Below are 23,233 nucleotides of genomic sequence, written 5' to 3' on the forward strand. Positions count from 1 at the left end.
TGCCAAGTGATCAACCACAATCCGATTTGTTCCTGTACAGCTGGATTTACTGGAGACCCATTTGTCCGATGTTTGCCACAACGTAAGCGCCCTGATCTTCTGTGTTACTAGATTCGTAGACTGACTCATCTTTTAGGGCAGGTGCTCCTACACCAAAGCCTCAGGGCTTGTTGTGTATGGAGTAATCAGTCAAACTAGTTAGGAAATCAATATATTCTATTACGAAACCCCAAAACGCGTGCTCACATTAGCACCGCCAAAAATCTTACTTCTTCCTATCTCTGTCCACTCTTAACCTTTTTTGCACCGCCAGACGAAAGGAGCCTAAAGACAATGGGTGGGCTCCTTCCGTGTCCTCACAAGAGATGTCGATAAAGGATGAAGAGAGTTAAATAGGAATATTATACATAGTACATAGCAAGGAATATTATACATAGTAATAACATAGCACTGAAAAAAGTAAATCATCGAAAAACCCCATCTTACTTCTTCCTATCTCTGTCCACTCCACCTTTCGCATGTGTCTCTTCTTGCAGCGCCCGTGGCCGCCGAACCTCGGCCGAGCGGCAACCCTTGTCTCCCATCACCCTGCGGACCCAACAGCATCTGTCGGGTCATCGGTAACACACCCGCTTGCTCGTGCGTCGAAAGCTACATCGGACGGCCCCCCAATTGTCGGCCCGAGTGTACGATTAACGCCGAGTGTGCGGGCAACCTGGCCTGTATCAATGAGCGGTGCAAGGACCCGTGTCCCGGCTCTTGCGGCGCGCATGCGTCATGCGTTGTGCTCAACCATACGCCGCGCTGTACGTGTGACCCCGGCTTTACGGGAGATCCGTTCTCGACCTGCTTCTATATTCAAGAAAGTAAGCATCCGAATCGGCGCCTAGTGACTTTCTAGTTGACTGAAACCGTACCTACCTATAACTACGAGTATGATTGCAAAGAACTGCGGTAAAGATAAAACTCAAGATTTCCGCCCATACCGAAGACTTCTGATCTTTTACAATCACTGTCTTTCTTTTACCTTTACGTAAAGTTATTACGTCCCTTACACTTTGGAAATCTTTCTTGTGAAATCTCTTCTGTTTTGGGTCCATAAAATCTGTTCTTTGTTTTTATTCTTTCTTAAGTGTAGTACTTCCTGCTGCTTGCTCTCTTATTATCAACTCTACCTACTTTCTCCTGTCTTATTCCTTAAATGTCAGGTAAAAGATTTCCAGAAGTAAAGCGCCTTCGGGAAGAAAACTTATCTAGCTAACTTGTTCAATAAAAACTTCCCTCCATATCAAGAACAGCTTTTACGGACTCTTCTCTCTCCTGTCTTCGCACGTTACTTACTTGAGCATGTGCCTTTCCCCTTAGCGACCGCCATCACGCCAACCGAAGGACCCCGTGACCCGTGCGTGCCGAACCCATGCGGTGCCAACGCGCTCTGTCGCATTCGGAGTTGACTACGCACTCGGGGCGACAGTTGGGGGGCGCGCCCTGGTAGGTGGCTAGACAGGAGCAGACGGCCTGACCTGAGACAGGTCGACATTGGGAGTTGGGACCGCAGGGGGATGGGTAGCATGGGTCGGTGGGCGTGGCTTGAGTGATTGCTGGAAGTAAGAAAGAGTAATAATTAGGTAATTTCCTACTACCTTTGTTTAGAGACCTTGTTTGGACTGCTGGGGTAAAGGGACTTTTAAGTCTCATTCGAGCAGGATAGACAAGGTATATTCTATTCTACATTTACTCGGTGGTGTAGTAGTGACCACAATAACAGGGACTTTAAAAAGAAGTGTACCTACATACCTAGGAAAGAGAGATGCTGAAAAAGGTTTACAAAGATTCATGCAAACTGCTTCAAATTTGAACTCAAAGAGCTTAGTTGTACTTTGGAGGGAGCTATACATTTCTATTACTTACTGCATAAATACAAGGAAAGACCTAGATATTAGCATTATTAGCTATTTAAGCTTAGGAAAATTAATCGTAAAAATGTAACTAAAACCATGTCAACAATTAATAACTACCTTTACCTAGTAAAACAAGTGTTTCAAAAGATAAATAACCTAAGAAAAAAAAATACAATTTATTCCCCCTAACTGAATGAATACTCACGTTCAATAGGCACAGGTCGGCATGCGGCAAACGGATCCCCGGTGTAGCCTTGCGGACACGAACATACGGGTACATGCGACACTACCGTGCATTCCGCATACGTACCGCACGTTCCCGGACACGGATCCACGCACTTGTAGCCGATACACGCAAGCGCTGGGGCGCAATCATCATTGACCTGTATGAGAAAATGGAAGAAAAGACAAATGAAAATGCTCTCAAAGAGACAACAGAGAAAGTTGTCAGTTTTTTTCCCCCCGATAGGTTTGGTAGAGGGAGACCTAGTATTTACCAGCTGGTAAACTGGTAAATACTTAAAACTAATACAAACTAGTTATCTTAGAGGGTAGAGCGTTTGCCTTGTAAGCGCCAAGTCGTGAGGGGGGACATTTATCCTGCCCTTCTCTCTTGTACTTATTTGGAGACGTTAAAACCTCCGTTGTATCACAGTTCTTTTATCAAACCTCAAAAAGAATAAAAAAGAAAGTAACAAAGTAATGAAATCTCCCAAAAAAACCTTTCGTGTACAAAAAGAACGCCAAATAGAAAAGAACTTACCTCGCACTCTCGTCGGCACCCGGTGTACGGGTCTCCAAAGAATCCGTCACGACACGAGCACGATCCGACGCCGTTGCGGTTAGAACATTCCGCATTGAGACCGCATGGTGGTGGGAAGCAGGGGTCGGATGGTGGCGGACTTCGCTCGGTAGCTGTGGGGGGGTAAGCGGAGGTGCGTGTGAATATATGGTATTTTTAGCTAAATCCCCTTTAGGGGTGATTTTATGAGTAAGCGTTAAGTACAACAGATTGAATGGTACATTGTAATAATAAAGCTGAAAATAAATTGATGATTATTAGGAAACAATTGGCAAAGTCAAATGAAAATTAAAAATTATATTATGTTTCTGATGAAAATATAAGCATAGCATCAATACCACTTACCTTTTCGGAATACGGTTCAAGTTGAATGGAATCAGATAAATGGATACAAGATTTGTCGGAAAATCAAAAATGAAACAGAATAAAGCGACATCCAGAGTTTTTTTAGGTCCCATCTGATATCCAAGGGATCACCTTTCATCTGGTTCCAATTCCAATCAACATGAACCATACCCCATACCGTTGTAGAGAACCTCCAGACCCACATCATGTACTTACTTGCTGGTAATAGGCTACAGTACACCGTAGCGTCTCCGGTATAGCCGGGCGGACACGTGCACACCGCGTTATGATTGATCACGCGGCACGCCGCGCCCGCTCCGCATGCGCCGACGCACGGGTCCACACATCGCTCCCCGACGCATGCCAAGTTACTTGCGCACTCCGCGTGTATAACGCATTCCGGTCGGCAGGAAGGCGGACGGCCGATGTATTGGCATGCGTCGGGGAGCGATGTGTGGACCCGTGCGTCGGCGCATGCGGAGCGGGCGCGGCATGCCGCGTGATCAATCATAACGCGGTGTGCACGTGTCCGCCCGGCTATACCGGAGACGCTACGGTGTACTGTAGCCTATTACCAGCAAGTAAGTACATGATGTGGGTCTGGAGGTTCTCTACAACGGTATGGGGTATGGTTCATGTTGATTGGAATTGGAACCAGATGAAAGGTGATCCCTTGGATATCAGATGGGACCTAAAAAAACTCTGGATGTCGCTTTATTCTGTTTCATTTTTGATTTTCCGACAAATCTTGTATCCATTTATCTGATTCCATTCAACTTGAACCGTATTCCGAAAAGGTAAGTGGTATTGATGGTATGCTTATATTTTCGCCAGAAAATACCAAGTTAATTTAATTTTCATAATATAATTTTTAATTTTCATTTGACTTTGCCAATTGTTTCCTAATAATCATCAATTTATTTTCAGCTTTATTATTACAATGTACGTGTATGGTGTCGTCGGAATGCGCGCAGGACAAGGCATGCGTCAATCAGAAGTGCGTTGATCCGTGCGTCGGCGTGTGCGGCGTCAACGCACGCTGTCAGGTGGTGAATCATAATCCGCTGTGTTCGTGTTCTGCTGGATTCACAGGAGATCCGTTCGTTAGGTGCACCCCCGTACAATGTAAGCGCCCCTTCCCCCCTTGTCTTTATTCTGTCTTTCAACTTTCCAATCTATGTAAATATCATGTTCTTTACTAAAGCGAATCGAAATTGAGATTTTGATTCTTTGACTGTGACTGTCTTTCAAATTCCCAATTGATGTAAATATCATGCTCTTTACCAGAGTGAATCAAAACTTCGGTTCACTGTCTGTCAAATTTTCAGTCTATGTAAATTCTAAATATCGTATCTGTAAATATTATGTTTACAATTATGTTCTATGTACCGTGGATTTCACCAATATTTTTTCAGCCCCTAGAAGGCTTTCTGTTAAGCTAATACTCGCCACTCACGCTCAGACTCCAATTGATGTAAATATCATGTTCTTTACCAGAGTGAATCAAAACTTCGGTTCACTCTCTGTCAAATTTTCAGTCTATGTAAATTCTAAATATTTGTTCTTTTCATATTTATCGTATCTGTAAATATTATGTTTACAATCATGTTCTATGTACCGTGGATTTCACCAATATTTTTTCAGCCCCTAGAAGGCTTTCTGTTAAGCTAATACTCGCCACTCACGCTCAGACCATCTGACAGACCTAGGTCAAATGCTTGAGACTTAGGTCTCGGACAGTCTGTTCCATTTGATTTGCATAGGCTTAACAGGGCTGTTAAACTAACAGGCTTTTAGGGGCTGAAAAGCTTGGTAGTCCAATAGGTGTGGCAGAAAATGCTTGAGACCTAGGTCTCGGACAGTCTGTTCCATTTGATTTGCATAGGCTTAACAGGGCTGTTAAACTAACAGGCTTTTAGGGGCTGAAAAGCTTGGTAAAACCCACCCCTAGCCCCATAATCTCTTGTATATTCTGTCTGGCACCGTGTTCTTCTGTGTCTGTCACTCACCTTGCTCTTCGTGTCTTCCTATCTCTATCCCTCTCAGTGTCCACAACCCAAGCCACGCCCATCAACCCGTGCGACCCTTCCCCTTGCGGTCCGAACTCGCAATGCCGCGTCATCGGGGATACGGCAGCGTGCACGTGCCTGCCTAACTACATCGGCCGTCCGCCTTCCTGCCGACCGGAATGCGTTATACACGCGGAGTGCGCAAGTAACTTGGCATGCGTCGGGGAGCGATGTGTGGACCCGTGCGTCGGCGCATGCGGAGCGGGCGCGGCATGCCGCGTGATCAATCATAACGCGGTGTGCACGTGTCCGCCCGGCTATACCGGAGACGCTACGGTGTACTGTAGCCTATTACCAGCAAGTAAGTACATGATGTGGGTCTGGAGGTTCTCTACAACGGTATGGGGTATGGTTCATGTTGATTGGAATTGGAACCAGATGAAAGGTGATCCCTTGGATATCAGATGGGACCTAAAAAAAACTCTGGATGTCGCTTTTTTTCTGTTTCATTTTTGATTTTCCGACAAATCTTGTATCCATTTATCTGATTCCATTCAACTTGAACCGTATTCCGAAAAGGTAAGTGGTATTGATGGTATGCTTATATTTTCGCCAGAAAATACCAAGTTAATTTAATTTTCATAATATAATTTTTAATTTTCATTTGACTTTGCCAATTGTTTCCTAATAATCATCAATTTATTTTCAGCTTTATTATTACAATGTACCATTCAATCTGTTGTACTTAACGCTTACTCATAAAATCACCCCTAAAGGGGATTTAGCTAAAAATACCATATATTCACACGCACCTCCGCTTACCCCCCCACAGCTACCGAGCGAAGTCCGCCACCATCCGACCCCTGCTTCCCACCACCATGCGGTCTCAATGCGGAATGTTCTAACCGCAACGGCGTCGGATCGTGCTCGTGTCGTGACGGATTCTTTGGAGACCCGTACACCGGGTGCCGACGAGAGTGCGAGGTAAGTTCTTTTCTATTTGGCGTTCTTTTTGTACACGAAAGGTTTTTTTGGGAGATTTCATTACTTTGTTACTTTCTTTTTTATTCTTTTTGAGGTTTGATAAAAGAACTGTGATACAACGGAGGTTTTAACGTCTCCAAATAAGTACAAGAGAGAAGGGCAGGATAAATGTCCCCCCTCACGACTTGGCGCTTACAAGGCAAACGCTCTACCCTCTAAGATAACTAGTTTGTATTAGTTTTAAGTATTTACCAGTTTACCAGCTGGTAAATACTAGGTCTCCCTCTACCAAACCTATCGGGGGGAAAAAAACTGACAACTTTCTCTGTTGTCTCTTTGAGAGCATTTTCATTTGTCTTTTCTTCCATTTTCTCATACAGGTCAATGATGATTGCGCCCCAGCGCCCTTTCACAGCTACCGAGCGCAGTCCGCCACCATCCGATCCCTGCTTCCCACCACCATGCGGTCTCAATGCGGAATGTTCTAACCGCAACGGCGTCGGATCGTGCTCGTGTCGTGACGGATTCTTTGGAGACCCGTACACCGGGTGCCGACGAGAGTGCGAGGTAAATTTTTCTTGGCGTTCTTTTTGTACAATAAAGGGTTTTGAGTAGGATATCACTACTTTTTTCTTCTTTTTGAGATTTGGTAGAGGGAACTGTGTGCCGTCGAGAGTGCGAGGTAATTTTTTTCTTGGCGTTCTTTTTGTACACGAGAGGTTTTTCTTGGAGATATCACGTCTTTTTGAGGTTTCGATGGGGGAACTGTAACAACGGAGGTATTAAATTATCGAAATATGTACAATGAGCGCTACCCTCCAAGATAACTAGGCTGGAGATCTTTGTATTATGACTAACTCTGATAACTTTCTCTGTTGTCTCTTTGAGAGCATTTTCATTTGTCTTTTCTTCCATTTTCTCATACAGGTCAATGATGATTGCGCCCCAGCGCTTGCGTGTATCGGCTACAAGTGCGTGGATCCGTGTCCGGGAACGTGCGGTACGTATGCGGAATGCACGGTAGTGTCGCATGTACCCGTATGTTCGTGTCCGCAAGGCTACACCGGGGATCCGTTTGCCGCATGCCGACCTGTGCCTATTGAACGTGAGTATTCATTCAGTTAAGGGGAATAAATTGTATTTTTTTTTTCTTAGGTTATTTATCTTTTGAAACACTTGTTTTACTAGGTAAAGGTAGTTATTAATTGTTGACATGGTTTTAGTTACATTTTTACGATTAATTTTCCTAAGCTTAAATAGCTAATAATGCTATTATCTAGGTCTTTCCTTGTATTTATGCAGTAAGTAATAGAAATGTATAGCTCTCTCCAAAGTACAACTAAGCTCTTTGAGTTCAAATTTGAAGCAGTTTGCATGAATCTTTGTAAACCTTTTTCAGCATATCTCTTTCCTAGGTATGTAGGTACACTTCTTTTTAAAGTCCCTGTTATTGTGGTCACTAGTACACCACCGAGTAAATGTAGAATAGAATATACCTTGTCTATCCTGCTCGAATGAGACTTAAAAGTCCCTTTACCCCAGCAGTCCAAACAAGGTCTCTAAACAAAGGTAGTAGGAAATTACCTAACCATTAGTCTGTCTTACTTCCAGCAATCACTCAAGCCACGCCCACCGACCCATGCTACCCATCCCCCTGCGGTCCCAACTCCCAATGTCGACCCGTCTCAGGTCAGGCCGTCTGCTCCTGTCTAGCCACCTACCAGGGGGCGCCCCCCAACTGTCGCCCCGAGTGCGTAGTCAACTCCGAATGTCCTACGGCGCAAGCGTGTATTAACCAGCGGTGCGCAGACCCGTGTCCGAACACATGCGGCGTGCGCGCCCAATGCACGACGAAGAACCACACGCCCATCTGCGCCTGTCCGAGTGGGTATACCGGAGATCCGTTCTTGCAATGTTCACCAATACGTAAGTACTGATTTTATTTATTTATTAACAAGTTTCCATTTATTTTTGATCGATAAAAACTCAGAACATACATTTTTTTATAAATGGTATACCCATCCGTATAAGCAGAGCTTGTGCCACGGATGGGGAAGCTTGTGCCACGGATGGGGAAGCTTGTGCCACGGATGGGGAAGCTTGTGCCACGGATGGGGAAATGCCACGGATGGGAAAAGAATATTAATGGAGTTGGGTTGGAATAAAAAATAGTTAAAATCGTATGTACTTCGAAAAGTTTTAGGAGCTTATTATTTGTACAAATAAAAATATATTTTTGGAATTGAAATTCCAGTCTGAAATTTCCCGTGCTAAAGAAATAAAGGACTCAACCTGCGAAGGGCATCCACTCGTAAATTTTTTTGCAGCGAAAAGCCAAATGTCAGCCCAAAATAATCATCCTAGGGCTGATTGAGAGGATGAAAAACGCCGACCCCGTCTGAACACGGGAAAAGGCGAAGAAAAAGAAGAGTGAAATCGATTTTTTTTTTTAGATTTCAAATAGGTATATTGATTTATTTTAATCCTCTGTTCTATTCACAGCACCACCACCCTTAGCCACACCGACGTTAATTTATTGATAAAAAGTTAGGTTGGAATAAAAAATAGCTAAAATCGTATGTACTTCGAAAAGTTTTAGGAGCATTATTATTTGTACAAATAAAAATACGTATATTTTTGGAATTGAAATTCTAGCCTGAAATTTCCCGTGCTAAAGAAATAAAGGACTCAACCTGCGAAGGGCATCCACTCGTAAAAGTTTTTGTAGCGAAAAGCCAAATGTCAGCCCAAAATAATCATCCTGGGGCTGATTGAGAGGATGAAAAACGCCGACCCCGTCTGAACACGGGAAAAGGCGAAGAAAAAGAAGAGTGAAATTGATTTTTTTTTTTTAGATTTCAAATAGGTATATTGATTTATTTTAATCCTCTGTTCTATTCACAGCACCACCACCCTTAGCCACACCGACGGAGCGGCCCCCCTCGTGCGTCCCGTCCCCCTGCGGCCCGAACTCCCAGTGTCAAATCATCAACCGGGCCCCCGTCTGCTCTTGCCTGCCGGACCACATAGGCGCGCCCCCCAATTGTCGCCCCGAATGTGTGCTTAGCTCCGAGTGCCCTAGTCACCTAGCCTGTATTAACAACAAGTGTCGGGACCCATGCCCAGGCTCGTGTGGTAGCAGTGCGACCTGCCATGTCACTAACCATGTGCACACCGACGGAGCGGCCCCCCTCGTGCGTCCCGTCCCCCTGCGGCCCGAACTCCCAGTGTCAAATCATCAACCGGGCCCCCGTCTGCTCTTGCCTGCCGGACCACATAGGCGCGCCCCCAAATTGTCGCCCCGAATGTGTGCTTAGCTCCGAGTGCCCTAGTCACCTGGCCTGTATTAACAACAAGTGCCGGGACCCATGCCCAGGCTCGTGTGGTAGCAGTGCGACCTGCCATGTCACTAACCATGTGCCGGTGTGCGCGTGTCTGCAGGGTTACACTGGGGATCCGTTCTCCTATTGTTCCCCTATACCTGGTGAGTAACTAATAATGGAATAGAATAGAATAGATTCACCTAGCCTGTATTAACAACAAGTGCCGGGACCCATGCCCAGGCTCGTGTGGTAGAAACCAGCCTCGTAACAAAATAATAACTGATTTTCCTTATTATTAAATATGTTTATATTAGACATCCTAGGTTATAAAGTTATGAAATAGGTAACTACAAAACTTATTACCTTTATATGATAATTCTCCTATTGTTCCCCTATACCTGGTGAGTAACTAATAGAATAGAATAGAAGAATAGATTCCTGCCATGTCACTAACCATGTGCCGGTGTGCGCGTGTCTGCAGGGATACACTGGGGATCCGTTCTCCTATTGTTCCCCTATACCTGGTGAGTAACTAATGGAATAGAATAGATTCACCTAGCCTGTATTAACAACAAGTGTCGGGACCCATGCCCTGGCTCGTGTGGTAGCAGTGCGACCTGCCATGTCACTAACCATGTGCCGGTGTGCGCGTGTCTGCAGGGATACACTGGGGATCCGTTCTCCTATTGTTCCCCTATACCTGGTGAGTAACTAATAGAATAGAATAGAATAGATTCACCTAGCATGTATTAACAAGTGTCGGGACCCATGCCCAGGCTCGTGTGGTAGAAACCAGCCCCGTAACAAAATAATAACTGATTTTCCTTAGCCTAATATTTGCATTTAATCGTGCTAGAATCAGTCATCTTCAATTCTTCAACATGGTTTTCCTTTCATGGTTTGATTCATTCCAACAATATTTCTTATCCCATACTTTTTTTGGCTTTGATGTCTCTTTCTATTAGTGCATTTTCACTTTCAAATTGGCTTCTTTTCTCTTTCCATTTTCTATCAATGGAGGAGTTGCAATTGGGAAAATATTAATAAAAGGTCGACTCCTACGTAAAAAGTTGTGAAAAATCCAAATCTGAGGTCGAAACTCCGAAAAAGTAACTTTAAAAGGTCGAAAATTCAATTTTTAATTGATTTTCCTTAGCCTAATATTTGCATTTAATCGTGCTAGAATCAATCATCTTCAATTCTTCAACATGGTTTTCCTTTCATGGTTTGATTCATTCCAACACTATTTCTTATCTCATACTTTCTTTTTGGCTTTGATTTCTCTTTCTAGTAGTGCATTTTCACTTTCAAATTGGCTTCTTTTCTCTTTCCATTTTCTATCAATGGAGGAGTTGCAATTGGGAAAATATTAGAGAATACCTCTTATCGTCCCGAAAATGAAGACAGGATTGGAGAAAGCCAGCCGTTCCGAGAACAAACTTTATCTGTTTAAGATAAAGTATCTGTGTAAGACAAAGTTCGCTCCAGACGGGATTCAAACCCGCGACCTAGCGCTTACAAGACAGGTGTGCTGCCTTCCAAGCTAGTCCAAGACCGGGCGGCCTAAAACTAATTTCAAAAATTCAGTACTTTTTTTTTTAGACAAAGATAAAAGACTTCTTAATTTAAGATCTTTTATAGGCCAACGTGCTCATGATGCTCGAGCCATTACCCATTTGGAATTGATTAAAGGAAACTATTTCAATAACACTAGGTTTTGCAAAAGAAGAAGAAGAAGAAGAAGTGTGAAAAAAAAGGAAACTATTTCAATAACACTAGGTTTTGCAAAAGAAGAAGAAGAAGAAGTGTGAAAAAAAAGGAAACTATTTCAATAACACTAGGTTTTGCAAAAGAAGAAGAAGTGTAAAAAAAGGAAACTATTTCAATTTGAAGAAGAAGACGGAGAAGAAAATCCAAACAAACAAAAACATCATAGGGACACAAAGGCCTAACAAGGCTTAGGGACATTGTTAGAGAGAATAGGAAGACAGGATTGGAGAAAGCCAGCCGTTCCGAGAACAAACTTTATCTGTTTAAGATAAAGTATCTGTGTAAGACAAAGTTCGCTCCAGACGGGATTCAAACCCGCGACCTAGCGCTTACAAGATAGGCGTGCTGCCTTCCAAGCTAGTCCAAGACCAGGCGGGCTAAAACTAATTTCAAAAATTCAGTATTATTATTATTATTATTATTTTTTGACAAAGATAAAAGACTTCTTAATTTAAGATCTTTTATAGGCCAACGTGCTCATGATGCTCGAGCCATTACCCATTTGGAATTGATTACTCTTTGGTTTCAACACCGTGTGGTTCAAACGCTCAATGTTCCGGTCAGGGTGAATGTACCAGAACACTGGACTCTTAATTAATCCGGAGGGCCGAGGTTTGAGTCCCATCAGCGTCATTTCTATATGAACGTTTATAAGAGCTTTCAACAAACTTATACCTTCAGTATTGCATACTTTACTTACTTTCCGTGTCCGCTTTGACCAATGACCGTGTCAGATATTCCTCTGAATTACTCTTTAGTACTCTGAATTACTCCTTAGTATTGCATGAATTTTTTCTCAATCCCACGTCGTCACGTGATCTCTTGCTTTCTCTCTCCAACATATCTTCTTTCTCTGTCCCCCTCTCACCCGCAGCTCAAGCTTCCCCACCTTCCAACCCATGTCTGAGAATGTACCTGTCTACCGGAGTATACTGGAAATCCATATGAAGGTAAAGTAACCTTGTCCATTATGCCAAATAGTTAGTATTGGTTTAAGTTATCTTGTCATTGTTGTGGCCAGTCGCTGAGGTTTTGTGAAATGATTTGCTACTTTTCAAAAATAAAGTTTTCAGTCTTCTTTTGAGTTTTGCTCTGGACATGCTCAAGTAAGTAACGTGCGAAGACAGGAGAGAGAAGAGTCCGTAAAAGCTGTTCTTGATTTGGAGGGAAGTTTTTATTGAACAAGTTAGCTAGATAAGTTTTCTTCCCGAAGGCGCTTTACTTCTGGAAATCTTTTACCTGACATTTAGTGTAAGGTGGACAGACATAGAAGAAGGTTAATGCTAGGCCCTAGCTCTTACCTTCTTAACATATGAGATATCCCTGATTTACAGCTTTGCCACAGCTATACTCTTTATTATTTTTACTGCCACAGCTCTACTCTCAATATCAGTGGTTTTATTTAGACCTGATGACTTATACCTTGTGTAGACTGTGATTTTAAAGATTTATTTGTATAGTTTAAGTGAAAAATGTGGAAACTTTTTGATATGATGTACGATAGAAAATTGACTGAATGTTCTTATGATGGAAAATGACATGAAATTTCTTGGAATGAGAAATGAGAGTGATGATGAGGGTGAAAATGATGTCCAAAGGCTCCAGCTGAAAAATTAAATCAGTAACGACAAGAGCGTTTAGGTCTCTTTTTACTCGCTGAAAATGAACAGAGTAGCGGCCCTTACTTGGTGGAATTTCCGTGCAGCCTGCAAACGGGTCTCCAGTGAAGCCTTCATCACACGTACACTGCGGGGAGTGGTTCACCACTTGGCAGTACGCACTACGGCCACAAGAGCCCGGACACGGGTCCTTACACCGCTCCCCTAGGCAGGCCAAATGGCCGGCACACTCCGCGTTGATCGTGCACTCTGGCCGACAGGAGGGCGGACGGCCGATGTAGTTAGTTAGACACGAACAGATCGGGGTCTGGTTGTTAGGCTTACACTGACTGTTAGGTCCACACGGCGAGGGCAGACAGGGGTTAACGGGTGAGGGTGTTGGTGGCGGACCTAGGGGACATGCGAGGTTAACAACATGATAGACACAAGACATGCACGTGCACACAGACAGACATGAAGATATTGATGTTCATGAAGAGTTCGATGATGTTCACACCGATATGTCCAAGTTTTTTGTTGGACAAATCGGCTGAATTGTTCTAAAGTTGGATGAATTTTTTTTTACGTATAGAATTAGTAATTTTAGTACCTAAATATTGAGTAATCAAGTAATGTTCCTATAAACTGTCGAATAATGCAACAGGAAGGGCGTATTTGTCCTTCGTAGCTCAGTTGACTTTCTAGCGCTGATAGTGGTTTCTGAATCAGCATTTTCCAAGTGACCTTTCGAGACATCCCAATCGTTTTTGAATCAGGATATCCCAAGACAAATCCCAATATCCCTCCATCCTAAACATCCTTTTCTATCGGAGGTGAAAAACATTGAAAATTGCTTACGTTGTCGTTCGCAGCGCACAAAGGGGTCACCGGTATAATTCCCACGGCACGCGCACAGAGGCACATGATTGGTCACTTGACATTGCGCGTTGACGCCGCACAATCCGACGCACGGATCAACGCACTTCTGTTTAGCGCAGGCTCTGTTCTGCGCGCACTCGGAGCTGACCATACATTCGGGCTTGCAGTTAGGCGGCGCGCCCTTGTACCCCCGCTGACACGAGCAGACGGGTCGGCCGCCCACACTGCGGCAAACACTGTACAGGCCGCAAGGCGAGGGGCGGCACGGGTTGGGTGGGGGCGTGGCCGGGGGCGTCGCTTGAGCTTTTGTACAAAGATGAGGTAAAGAGACAGGGAAGACACGGGACGATTAGCATGGAGAAATGCTCATGCAAGTTACGAACTATGGAGGACAAAAATCTACCGCTTCAGGGGAAAAAAGGGATGATGAGACTAGTAAGGATCCATTGTTAAAAATTACTTAAGTAGAATAGTAACTGAATTGGAATTTAGTAGATAACATCTTTAAGATTGAAAGAGGGTTGGTTGGTTGGTTGGTTGGTTAATTTATTTGTTAACTTAATAATTAAATTTAGTTGAAGAGGAATGAATCTCTGGTGTCACTTTTCAGAGCGGTGGATTTTTGTCCCGAAAAGCATGCGTATTTAAAGAGGCTCTAGTTACAATGATTCTTTGGCAAGACTGATTTGAGTTTGTGTCCTGTATGACTCAAACCAGAATAATACATCCTCAATATCCTCACGAGGCCGCGAAGTTGGGGTATTTCTTTGTTAGAGATTACTTTGTGTTGTAACCCAGTTAATTATTTAGTAGATGATTAAGATATGACGAATTTTTTGACAGTAATCTCAAGGGACAAATTATACAGTTAGCTAAAATACAGAATACAGAAGATTCTCTCAGTCGCAACCTGTTTTGATCTGAGTAATAGGTTCAGGATTGAAAGTTACGATAGGGTATTTAAGAAATCTTCCAGATATTTTGGTGCACAAAATTGCTAGAAATTGTGAAATTAGTTTGGAAAGTTTTCAATCAATATCAAAACCTCATTTTATATTAGATGTCATTTATCAAGATTCACTTTGGGAATACACAAGAGTGGGGTTTACCAAATCAGAATTGAGATCAATCCAGGTTTGAGCAATACTACCCAGCTCAAACTCCAACTTCGTAAAAGGCGGTCTTATACAACTGATAACCACCACTACAATAGATAAGATTTGAGATGTACATCATTCAGTGAATTGAAGAGTGCGGCGAACAACAGAAATGAGTGGCTTCAAAGACAAGGCCTAGCCTTAAGATATTAATGATGATGAACCACCACTATAATAATTTCTAGCAACAGAGTGGACCAAAACATACGGCAGCTTAAAGATTAGAAAGGTCAAGACAGCATGCTTACTAGTAGAGGTAGTAACAGGTATGCGCACGCATGCGGCTAGCGGATCTCCCGTGAAGCCGCTGAGACAGTTCGCTGACACGAGCAGACGGGTCGGCCGCCCACACTGCGGCAAACACTGTACAGGCCGCAAGGCGAGGGGCGGCACGGGTTGGGTGGGGGCGTGGCCGGGGGCGTCGCTTGAGCTTTTGTACAAAGATGAGGTAAAGAGACAGGGAAGACACGGGACGATTAGCATGGAGAAATGCTCATGCAAGTTACGAACTATGGAGGACAAAAATTTACCGCTTCAGGGGGGAAAAGGGGATGATGAGACTAGTAAGGATCCATTGTTAAACATAACTTAAGTAGAATAGTAACTGAATTGGAATTTAGTAGATAACATCTTTAAGATTGAAAGAGGGTTGGTTGGTTAATTTATTTGTTAACTTAATAATTAAATTTAGTTGAAGAGGAATGAATCTCTGGTGTCACTTTTCCAAGCGGTGGATTTTTGTCCCGAAAAGCATGCGTATTTAGAGAAGCTCTAGTTACAATGATTCTTTGGTAAGACTGATTTGAGTTTGTGTCCTGTATGACTCAAACCAGATTAATACATCCTCAATATCCTCACGAGGCCGCGAAGTTGGGGTATTTCTTTGTTAGAGATTACTTTGTGTTGTAACCCAGTTAATTATTCAGTAGATGATTAAGATATGACGAATTTTTTGACAGTAATCTCAAGGGACAAATTATACAGTTAGCTAAAATACAGAATGCAGAAGATTATCTCAGTCGCAACCTGTTTGGATCTGAGTAATAGGTTCAGGATTGAAAGTTACGACAGGGTATTCAAGAAATTTTCCAGATGTTTTGGTGCACAAAATTGCTAGAAATTGTGAAATTAGTTTGGAAAGTTTTCAATCAATATCAAAACCTCATTTTGTATTAGATGTCATTTATCAAGATTCACTTTGGGAATACACAAGAGCGGGGTTTACCAAATCAGAATTGAGATCAATCCAGGTTTGAGCTATACTACCCAGTTCAATTCAGAATTGAAGCCAACTCCAGCTTCGTAAAAGGCGGTCTTATACAACTGATAACCACCACTACATTAGATAAGGTTTGAGATGTACATCATTCAGTGAATTGAAGAGTGCGGCGAACAACAGAAATGAGTGGCTTTAAAGACAAGGCCTAGCCTTTAGATATTAATGATGGTGAATAACCACTATAATAATTTCTAGCAACAGAGTGGACCAAAACATACGGCAGCTTAAAGATTAGAAAGGTTCAAGACAGCATGCTTACTAGTAGAGGTAGTAACAGGTATGCGCACGCATGCGGCTAGCGGATCTCCCGTGAAGCCGCTGAGACAGTTACACGCGGGCGAATGATTAGTGACGCGGCACTCCGTGTTATTGCCGCATCCGGCCTGGACGCACGGGTCGCGACACTTGTTCCCGATGCAGGCCTTGCGTCGCGTACACTCGGAGTTAAGCACGCACTCCGGCCGACATCCGGTGTACGGGTCACCGAAGTAATCCGGCACGCACGTGCACGATCCGACGCCGCGTGCGTTAACTTTGCACGCGGCGTTCGGACCGCATGGCGAAGGCTGACAGGGGTTGCGTGGCGCTTCCACAGGCGGAGGGGGAGAGGGCGCTATAAAATGAGTGAGTAATGTGAACGTTAACTTTGCACGCGGCGTTTGGACCGCATGGCGAAGGCTGACAGGGGTTGCGTGGCGCTTCCACAGGCGGAGGGGGAGAGGGCGCTATAAAATGAGTGAGTAATGTGAGATCCTACGTGTGTACAACGCTGGGGTTGCGAGTGAGGAAGTGTGAAGCATGGCAAGCATGTGATGTGATGGTGTGATGAGACAAATGAAGAAGAATGATGAGAAACGTACAGAATATTGAACACATGGCCCTAAATTCTACAGAAGTATAGTGACCTAATACTCTTTAGACCTAAATAACTCAGAATCGATTTTCATACTTACCAACAAAATTGTTGTTCACAGAGCACATACGTACACAGTTCTTTTGACGATGGTGACAGAGAGAACAGAAAGAGATATTTGTGTAGGAAACAAAAAGTGGACAAACTAGTATCGACTCAACGGAAGAAGGTCCTTTTTTTGTAACAAACAAAAAGTGGGCAAACTAGTATTGACTTTTGGTCCCAATCTTCCCATCACCACCGTCAAAGTTGGACAAGGACTCTCGGTTCGCACTTACCTTCAATGTACGGCGTACACCCAATGAACGGATCCCCCGAGTAGCCGGACTGGCAGGAACATACGGGTGAATGCGCCACCACATTACACACCGCATGGTACCCGCACGAGCCCGGACACGGGTCCTTACACCGCTCGTTAATACACGCCAGGTTACCCGCACACTCCGCGTTAATCGTACACTCGGGGCGGCAATTGGGGGGCCGTCCGATGTAGTTGGACTGACAGGAGCAGATCGGCGTCTGACCAGCGGTCCGGCAGATCGAGTTCGGACCGCACGGAGACGGGACGCACGGGTTGCGGTTCTCTATCACCACCACGGCAGGCTCGTCTAAAGGGGGGTTGCGTAAAAGAGAACATGCGGAAAATCAACACCAGGGCAATACGATACAATAGGGCAACCAATACAGTACAAAGAAGGAATAGAAATAGGGGCATGCAAAATAGTCACAATATAGGGACGCAAAGATAGAGTCTACAAGAAAGAAAAAGCTCCGTACTACTACACAGATTTTAAAGATTCTACTGGAACTATTGTGTGCGTACCCTGAGAAAGGATACTCTACCTCTACATACTACAAGTTCTAACTAGTGATATAGAAAAGAAAAAGAGACTTTCTATCTCATTCCCTGGACGCAATGTTCTTTGTTATTTTGTTCACAACTTGATCGGTTCACAATAACTACAACACACGTATGTGTTATGGTTATGTGACGGATTATGTGACGTGACGGATTGTGACGTCTTCTTCTTATTTTATTACATTGTCTTTCTGATATTTTACAAATGATATTCATATTGGGTACCATTAATAAAACTGATTCTTTTTATTAGTTTCCTCAATTCATAAGTTTTCATTTTGTCCTCACGCCACGAGCTAAATAACCTCGTGACATCTCCAGGTTCCGGGTTTTCCGCTTAAGTCACACACGGGCATACTTACGTTGAATGGGAACACATCGCACGAACGGATCTCCAGTGTATCCGTTCACGCAGGAGCAAATCGGCGAATGATTGATCACCTTGCACACGGCATTGTACGCGCACAGATGGTCCAGACACGGGTTCGTACAGATGTGATTGATACAGGTCTTGTCGTGGTTGCAGTCCGAGGAAACGAGGCACTCGGGCCTGCAGCATGGTGGGCTTCCGTAGTAGCCGGGTAGGCAGGAGCAGATCGCTTGCCCGTTGATTGCGCGACACTGGGAGTACGGCCCGCATGGGGATTTCATGCACGGGTGACGCTTCATTTGCTCGATTTCCAAATCGACGTGACACGCTGAAGCGCGCGCGGGAGGGGACAGAAAGAAGCATGCTAAGAGAGCGGTACACTAGGCGATAGGCAAGCAACCAACTAGGGACTACAACTACAGGGAAGGGCAACATGCAGTAATAGGACGGGTTTCTAGCCTAATAGAACTGATTTGTTTCTTTCATTGATGTTTGGTTTGCTCAAAAAACTTTACAAATATATTTGCCAAACTTCCTACTAATCTAGCTCAAAGTATATTTCAAAAGACACTCGAAGCTTTTAAAGAATTTTCAGTTCTATCTCCACATCTGAAGGACAGCTAGGGGCGAAAGGCAAAGAAGGGCTTTAACTTACTCGGTTCAAGCGGTATAGCATAACACGAGGTGAGCGGATTTCCAGTATATCCCGGCGGACAATAACAGTTGGGCACATGCTGCACGACCTTACACTCCGCATGCAAACCGCATGTCCGCACGCACGGGTCGACACACTTGCTGTTCACGCACGCCTTGGTGCGCGCGCAGTCGGAATTCATGACGCACTCCGGACGACAGCCGGTGTACGGGTCGCCGAAATATTCGGGCAGACACGCGCATGCGCCGGCGCCGTTGCGCTCGCGACAGATTGCGTTCGGACCGCATGGGAAATGTTGACACGGACTGATGGGTTCGGGCGGAAGGTAGCTGATCACTGCGGATAGGAAGGGCGAGGAAAGCATGCAAGAGTCAAAACCGAAACCAGGTACAGAGGAAGATACATACAGATACTAATACTACGCGGGCTGAACAGTCGTAGGGACTGTGCAAAGAAGCTTCAGTCATTCGCTTCGCTTCGGACAGAAAAGCAGAAGGGATTTATCTCCAAATATGTACATAGGTACCTGGTAAGTACATATATACATATTTATATATTTACAGAGAAAAATATGCCCTAGGAAGACATGGAATCAAACATAAATCAGATAGGGAAGATAAAGAAGAATTGAGTGAATAAAAAAACAGAAAGTCAAGATAATTGTAAAAGTAATTATATCAAAAATAAAGTCGAACTTACAATTACAAAGTATTCAAATAGTTTTGTTGACTGAAACTTCTTTGAAAAACACCAGAAATACAGAGTAGCAAGAGGGCAAGACGTAAAGAAAACTACAAACTAAGTAACTAACACAGAAAAGTAACTACACATATCTACAAAAAGATCTACAAAATACACAGAGACTACAGACATAGAAGGCAAAAATGAAAGAAAACAATACAAGTAAAAATGCAACGAGCATCCTACAACTACAGGACAGTTTCGAATGCCTTTCATAGAATACAAGTAGCAAAACATGCCAAACACAACAATAGAAGGCTTAAAATGTCGACTTACCAGACCTCCAAAGAGGAAGAAAGATGACTAGGGCGAAATTATGACTAGATTGACAATTTGGGCTTGTGAAATCACTCTTTTAGAGATGGATTTCATTTTACTTACCAACTTAGGAGATGGGAGGTTTCACAGAAATTTGAGTGTTGACTAGAAGCTATGACTAAAGATAGATAACTTAAATATAATACCTATAAGGTAGATGAATCTTATTATGATCTAAAATGGGGAGGTTACGGGTAAGGACTGAAATTTTGTTCCAGGAACATTGGCTCCAAAGAAGTATAAATCTAAAAGTCATATCTATAACTACAGATAATAATGGTTCTCAAGAGGCAATAATTGAAATTGTAGGTACAAGAGACTTTCTGTGGATAGAGGACAGTAACTGGCAATAGCAAGATTTTGAGGCATATCGAATTTGTCAGAATTTTGTAACTGACCTTTGTTGACTTTTGTAAGATTTTGAAATCTTTCAAGACAAGAAGAGACTTGGTAGGAACTGTCAACTGTTCACAGAAACACAGTAAGTTTCTTGTGCCCCAAAAAAATTGGTTCAAAAATTGAACAAGTATAATAAAAGAGATACATTATCATAAAGATAATAATTATGTACCAAAGTTACTCAAAAATATTGAACTGAAAAGTAAATAAATCTAGGGTTGAATTGGTGATTATGTATGTGAATTTAAAGGGAGTAAGCTATGAGAGGCAATCATGACAAATGGGTGAACAATAAGAGAATATGTTGAGAAAATACTTGGCACATTGTGGAAGCAGTAGAGAAGGGACTGACAAAGATTATGTCAAGAAGGAAAGCAAGGTACGAGTAACAGTTGTAAAAAAAAACATGGGAAAATGCGAAAATGTCTCTGGCATATGTAGACAAGCTACAAGAAAAACGCAAGAAAGCTGAAAAGATCTACTAATCAAAATTCTGGAACAAAGCGAAAAATTACAGAAAAGCTAAGAAAAGAGGAACAGATTTCGAAATTTCAAAGCAATTGAGTGAGGAAGTGTGAAGCATGGTAAGCATGTAATGTGATTGTGATGAGACAAATGAAGAAGAATGATGAGAAACGTACAGAATATTGAACACATGGCCCTAAATTCTACAGAAGTATAGTGACCTAATACTCTTTAGACCTAAATAACTCAGAATCGATTTTCATACTTACCAACAAAATTGTTGTTCACAGAGCACATACGTACACAGTTCTTTTGACGATGGTGACAGAGAGAACAGAAAGAGATATTTGTGTAGGAAACAAAAAGTGGACAAACTAGTATCGACTCAACGGAAGAAGGTCCTTTTTTTGTAACAAACAAAAAGTGGGCAAACTAGTATTGACTTTTGGTCCCAATCTTCCCATCACCACCGTCAAAGTTGGACAAGGACTCTCGGTTCGCACTTACCTTCAATGTACGGCGTACACCCAATGAACGGATCCCCCGAGTAGCCGGACTGGCAGGAACATACGGGTGAATGCGCCACCACATTACACACCGCATGGTACCCGCACGAGCCCGGACACGGGTCCTTACACCGCTCGTTAATACACGCCAGGTTACCCGCACACTCCGCGTTAATCGTACACTCGGGGCGGCAATTGGGGGGCCGTCCGATGTAGTTGGACTGACAGGAGCAGATCGGCGTCTGACCAGCGGTCCGGCAGATCGAGTTCGGACCGCACGGAGACGGGACGCACGGGTTGCGGTTCTCTATCACCACCACGGCAGGCTCGTCTAAAGGGGGGTTGCGTAAAAGAGAACATGCGGAAAATCAACACCAGGGCAATACGATACAATAGGGCAACCAATACAGTACAAAGAAGGAATAGAAATAGGGGCATGCAAAACAGTCACAATATAGGGACGCAAAGATAGAGTCTACAAGAAAGAAAAAGCTCCGTACTACTACATAGATTTTAAAGATTCTACTGGAACTACTGTGTGCGTACCCTGAGAAAGGATACTCTACCTCTACATACTACAAGTTCTAACTAGTGATATAGAAAAGAAAAAGAGACTTTCTATCCCATTCCTTGGACGCAATGTTCTTTGTTATTTTGTTCACAACTTGATGGGTTCACAATAACCACAACACACGTACATATGTGTTATGGTTATGTAACGGATTATGTGACGTGACGGATTGTGACGTCTTCCTCTTATTTTATTACGTTGTCTTTCTGATATTTTACAAATGATATTCATATTGGGTACCATTAATAAAACTGATTATATTTATTAATTTCCTCAATTCATAAGTTTTCATTTTGTCCTCACGCCACGAGCTAGATAACTTCGTGACATCTCCAGGTTCCGGGTTTTCCGCGTAAGTCACACACGGGCATACTTACGTTGAATGGGAACACATCGCACGAACGGATCTCCAGTGTATCCGTTCACGCAGGAGCAAATCGGCGAATGATTGATCACCTTGCACACGGCATTGTACGCGCACAGATGGTCCAGACACGGGTTCGTACAGATGTGATTGATACAGGTCTTGTCGTGGTTGCAGTCCGAGGAAACGAGGCACTCGGGCCTGCAGCATGGTGGGCTTCCGTAGTAGCCGGGTAGGCAGGAGCAGATCGCTTGCCCGTTGATTGCGCGACACTGGGAGTACGGCCCGCATGGGGATTTCATGCACGGGTGACGCTTCATTTGCTCGATTTCCAAATCGACGTGACACGCTGAAGCGCGCGCGGGAGGGGACAGAAAGAAGCATGCTAAGAGAGCGGTACACTAGGCGATAGGCAAGCAACCAACTAGGGACTACAACTACAGGGAAGGGCAACATGCAGTAATAGGACGGGTTTCTAGCCTAATAGAACTGATTTGTTTCTTTCATTGATGTTTGGTTTGCTCAAAAAACTTTACAAATATATTTGCCAAACTTCCTACTAATCTAGCTCAAAGTATATTTCAAAAGAATGTAAGGTGGACAGACATAGAAGAAGGTTAATGCTAGGCCCTAGCTAGCTCTTATCTTAACATAATTATGAGATTTCCCTGATTTACAGCTTTGCCACAGCTATACTCTTTATTTTTACTTTAACACAGCTCTACTCTCAATATCAGTGGTTTTATTTAGACCTGATTACTTGTACCTTGTGTAGACTGTGATTTTAAAGATTTATTTGTATAGTTTAAGTGAAAAATGTGGAAACTTTTTGATATGATGTACGATAGAAAATTGACTGAATGTTCTTATGATGGAAAATGACATGAAATTTCTTGGAATGAGAAATGAGAGTGATGATGAGGGTGAAAATGATGTCCAAAGGCTCCAGCTGAAAAATTAAATCAGTAACGACAAGAGCGTTTAGGTCTCTTTTTCCTCGCTGAAAATGAACAGAGTAGCGGCCC

The 23,233-nt window shown here is 43.3% G+C and overlaps 1 protein-coding gene across 1 annotated transcript in view; it reads right to left on the bottom strand.

Annotated features, from left to right (window-relative positions):
* Positions 1 to 23,233, bottom strand: part of LOC103506874 — a gene marked incomplete at its 3' end in the record, with an annotated part of 106,217 nt that overhangs the window by 59,031 nt on the left and 23,953 nt on the right. Inside the window, 20 exon segments of the mRNA XM_026821856.1 lie at positions 487 to 588; positions 1,385 to 1,601; positions 2,107 to 2,284; positions 2,665 to 2,816; positions 3,265 to 3,616; positions 5,196 to 5,405; positions 5,894 to 6,065; positions 6,336 to 6,568; positions 6,900 to 7,131; positions 7,763 to 7,917; positions 11,604 to 11,770; positions 12,820 to 13,143; positions 13,591 to 13,962; positions 15,058 to 15,198; positions 16,307 to 16,660; positions 17,239 to 17,568; positions 18,182 to 18,517; positions 18,845 to 19,180; positions 21,275 to 21,604; positions 22,222 to 22,557. Coding sequence (XP_026677657.1) covers positions 487 to 588; positions 1,385 to 1,601; positions 2,107 to 2,284; positions 2,665 to 2,816; positions 3,265 to 3,616; positions 5,196 to 5,405; positions 5,894 to 6,065; positions 6,336 to 6,568; positions 6,900 to 7,131; positions 7,763 to 7,917; positions 11,604 to 11,770; positions 12,820 to 13,143; positions 13,591 to 13,962; positions 15,058 to 15,198; positions 16,307 to 16,660; positions 17,239 to 17,568; positions 18,182 to 18,517; positions 18,845 to 19,180; positions 21,275 to 21,604; positions 22,222 to 22,557 — 5,029 coding nt within the window.

The sequence above is a fragment of the Diaphorina citri genome, unplaced genomic scaffold, assembly GCF_000475195.1.
Source record: "Diaphorina citri unplaced genomic scaffold, Diaci psyllid genome assembly version 1.1 scaffold269, whole genome shotgun sequence".
Lineage (NCBI taxonomy): Eukaryota > Metazoa > Arthropoda > Insecta > Hemiptera > Psyllidae > Diaphorina > Diaphorina citri.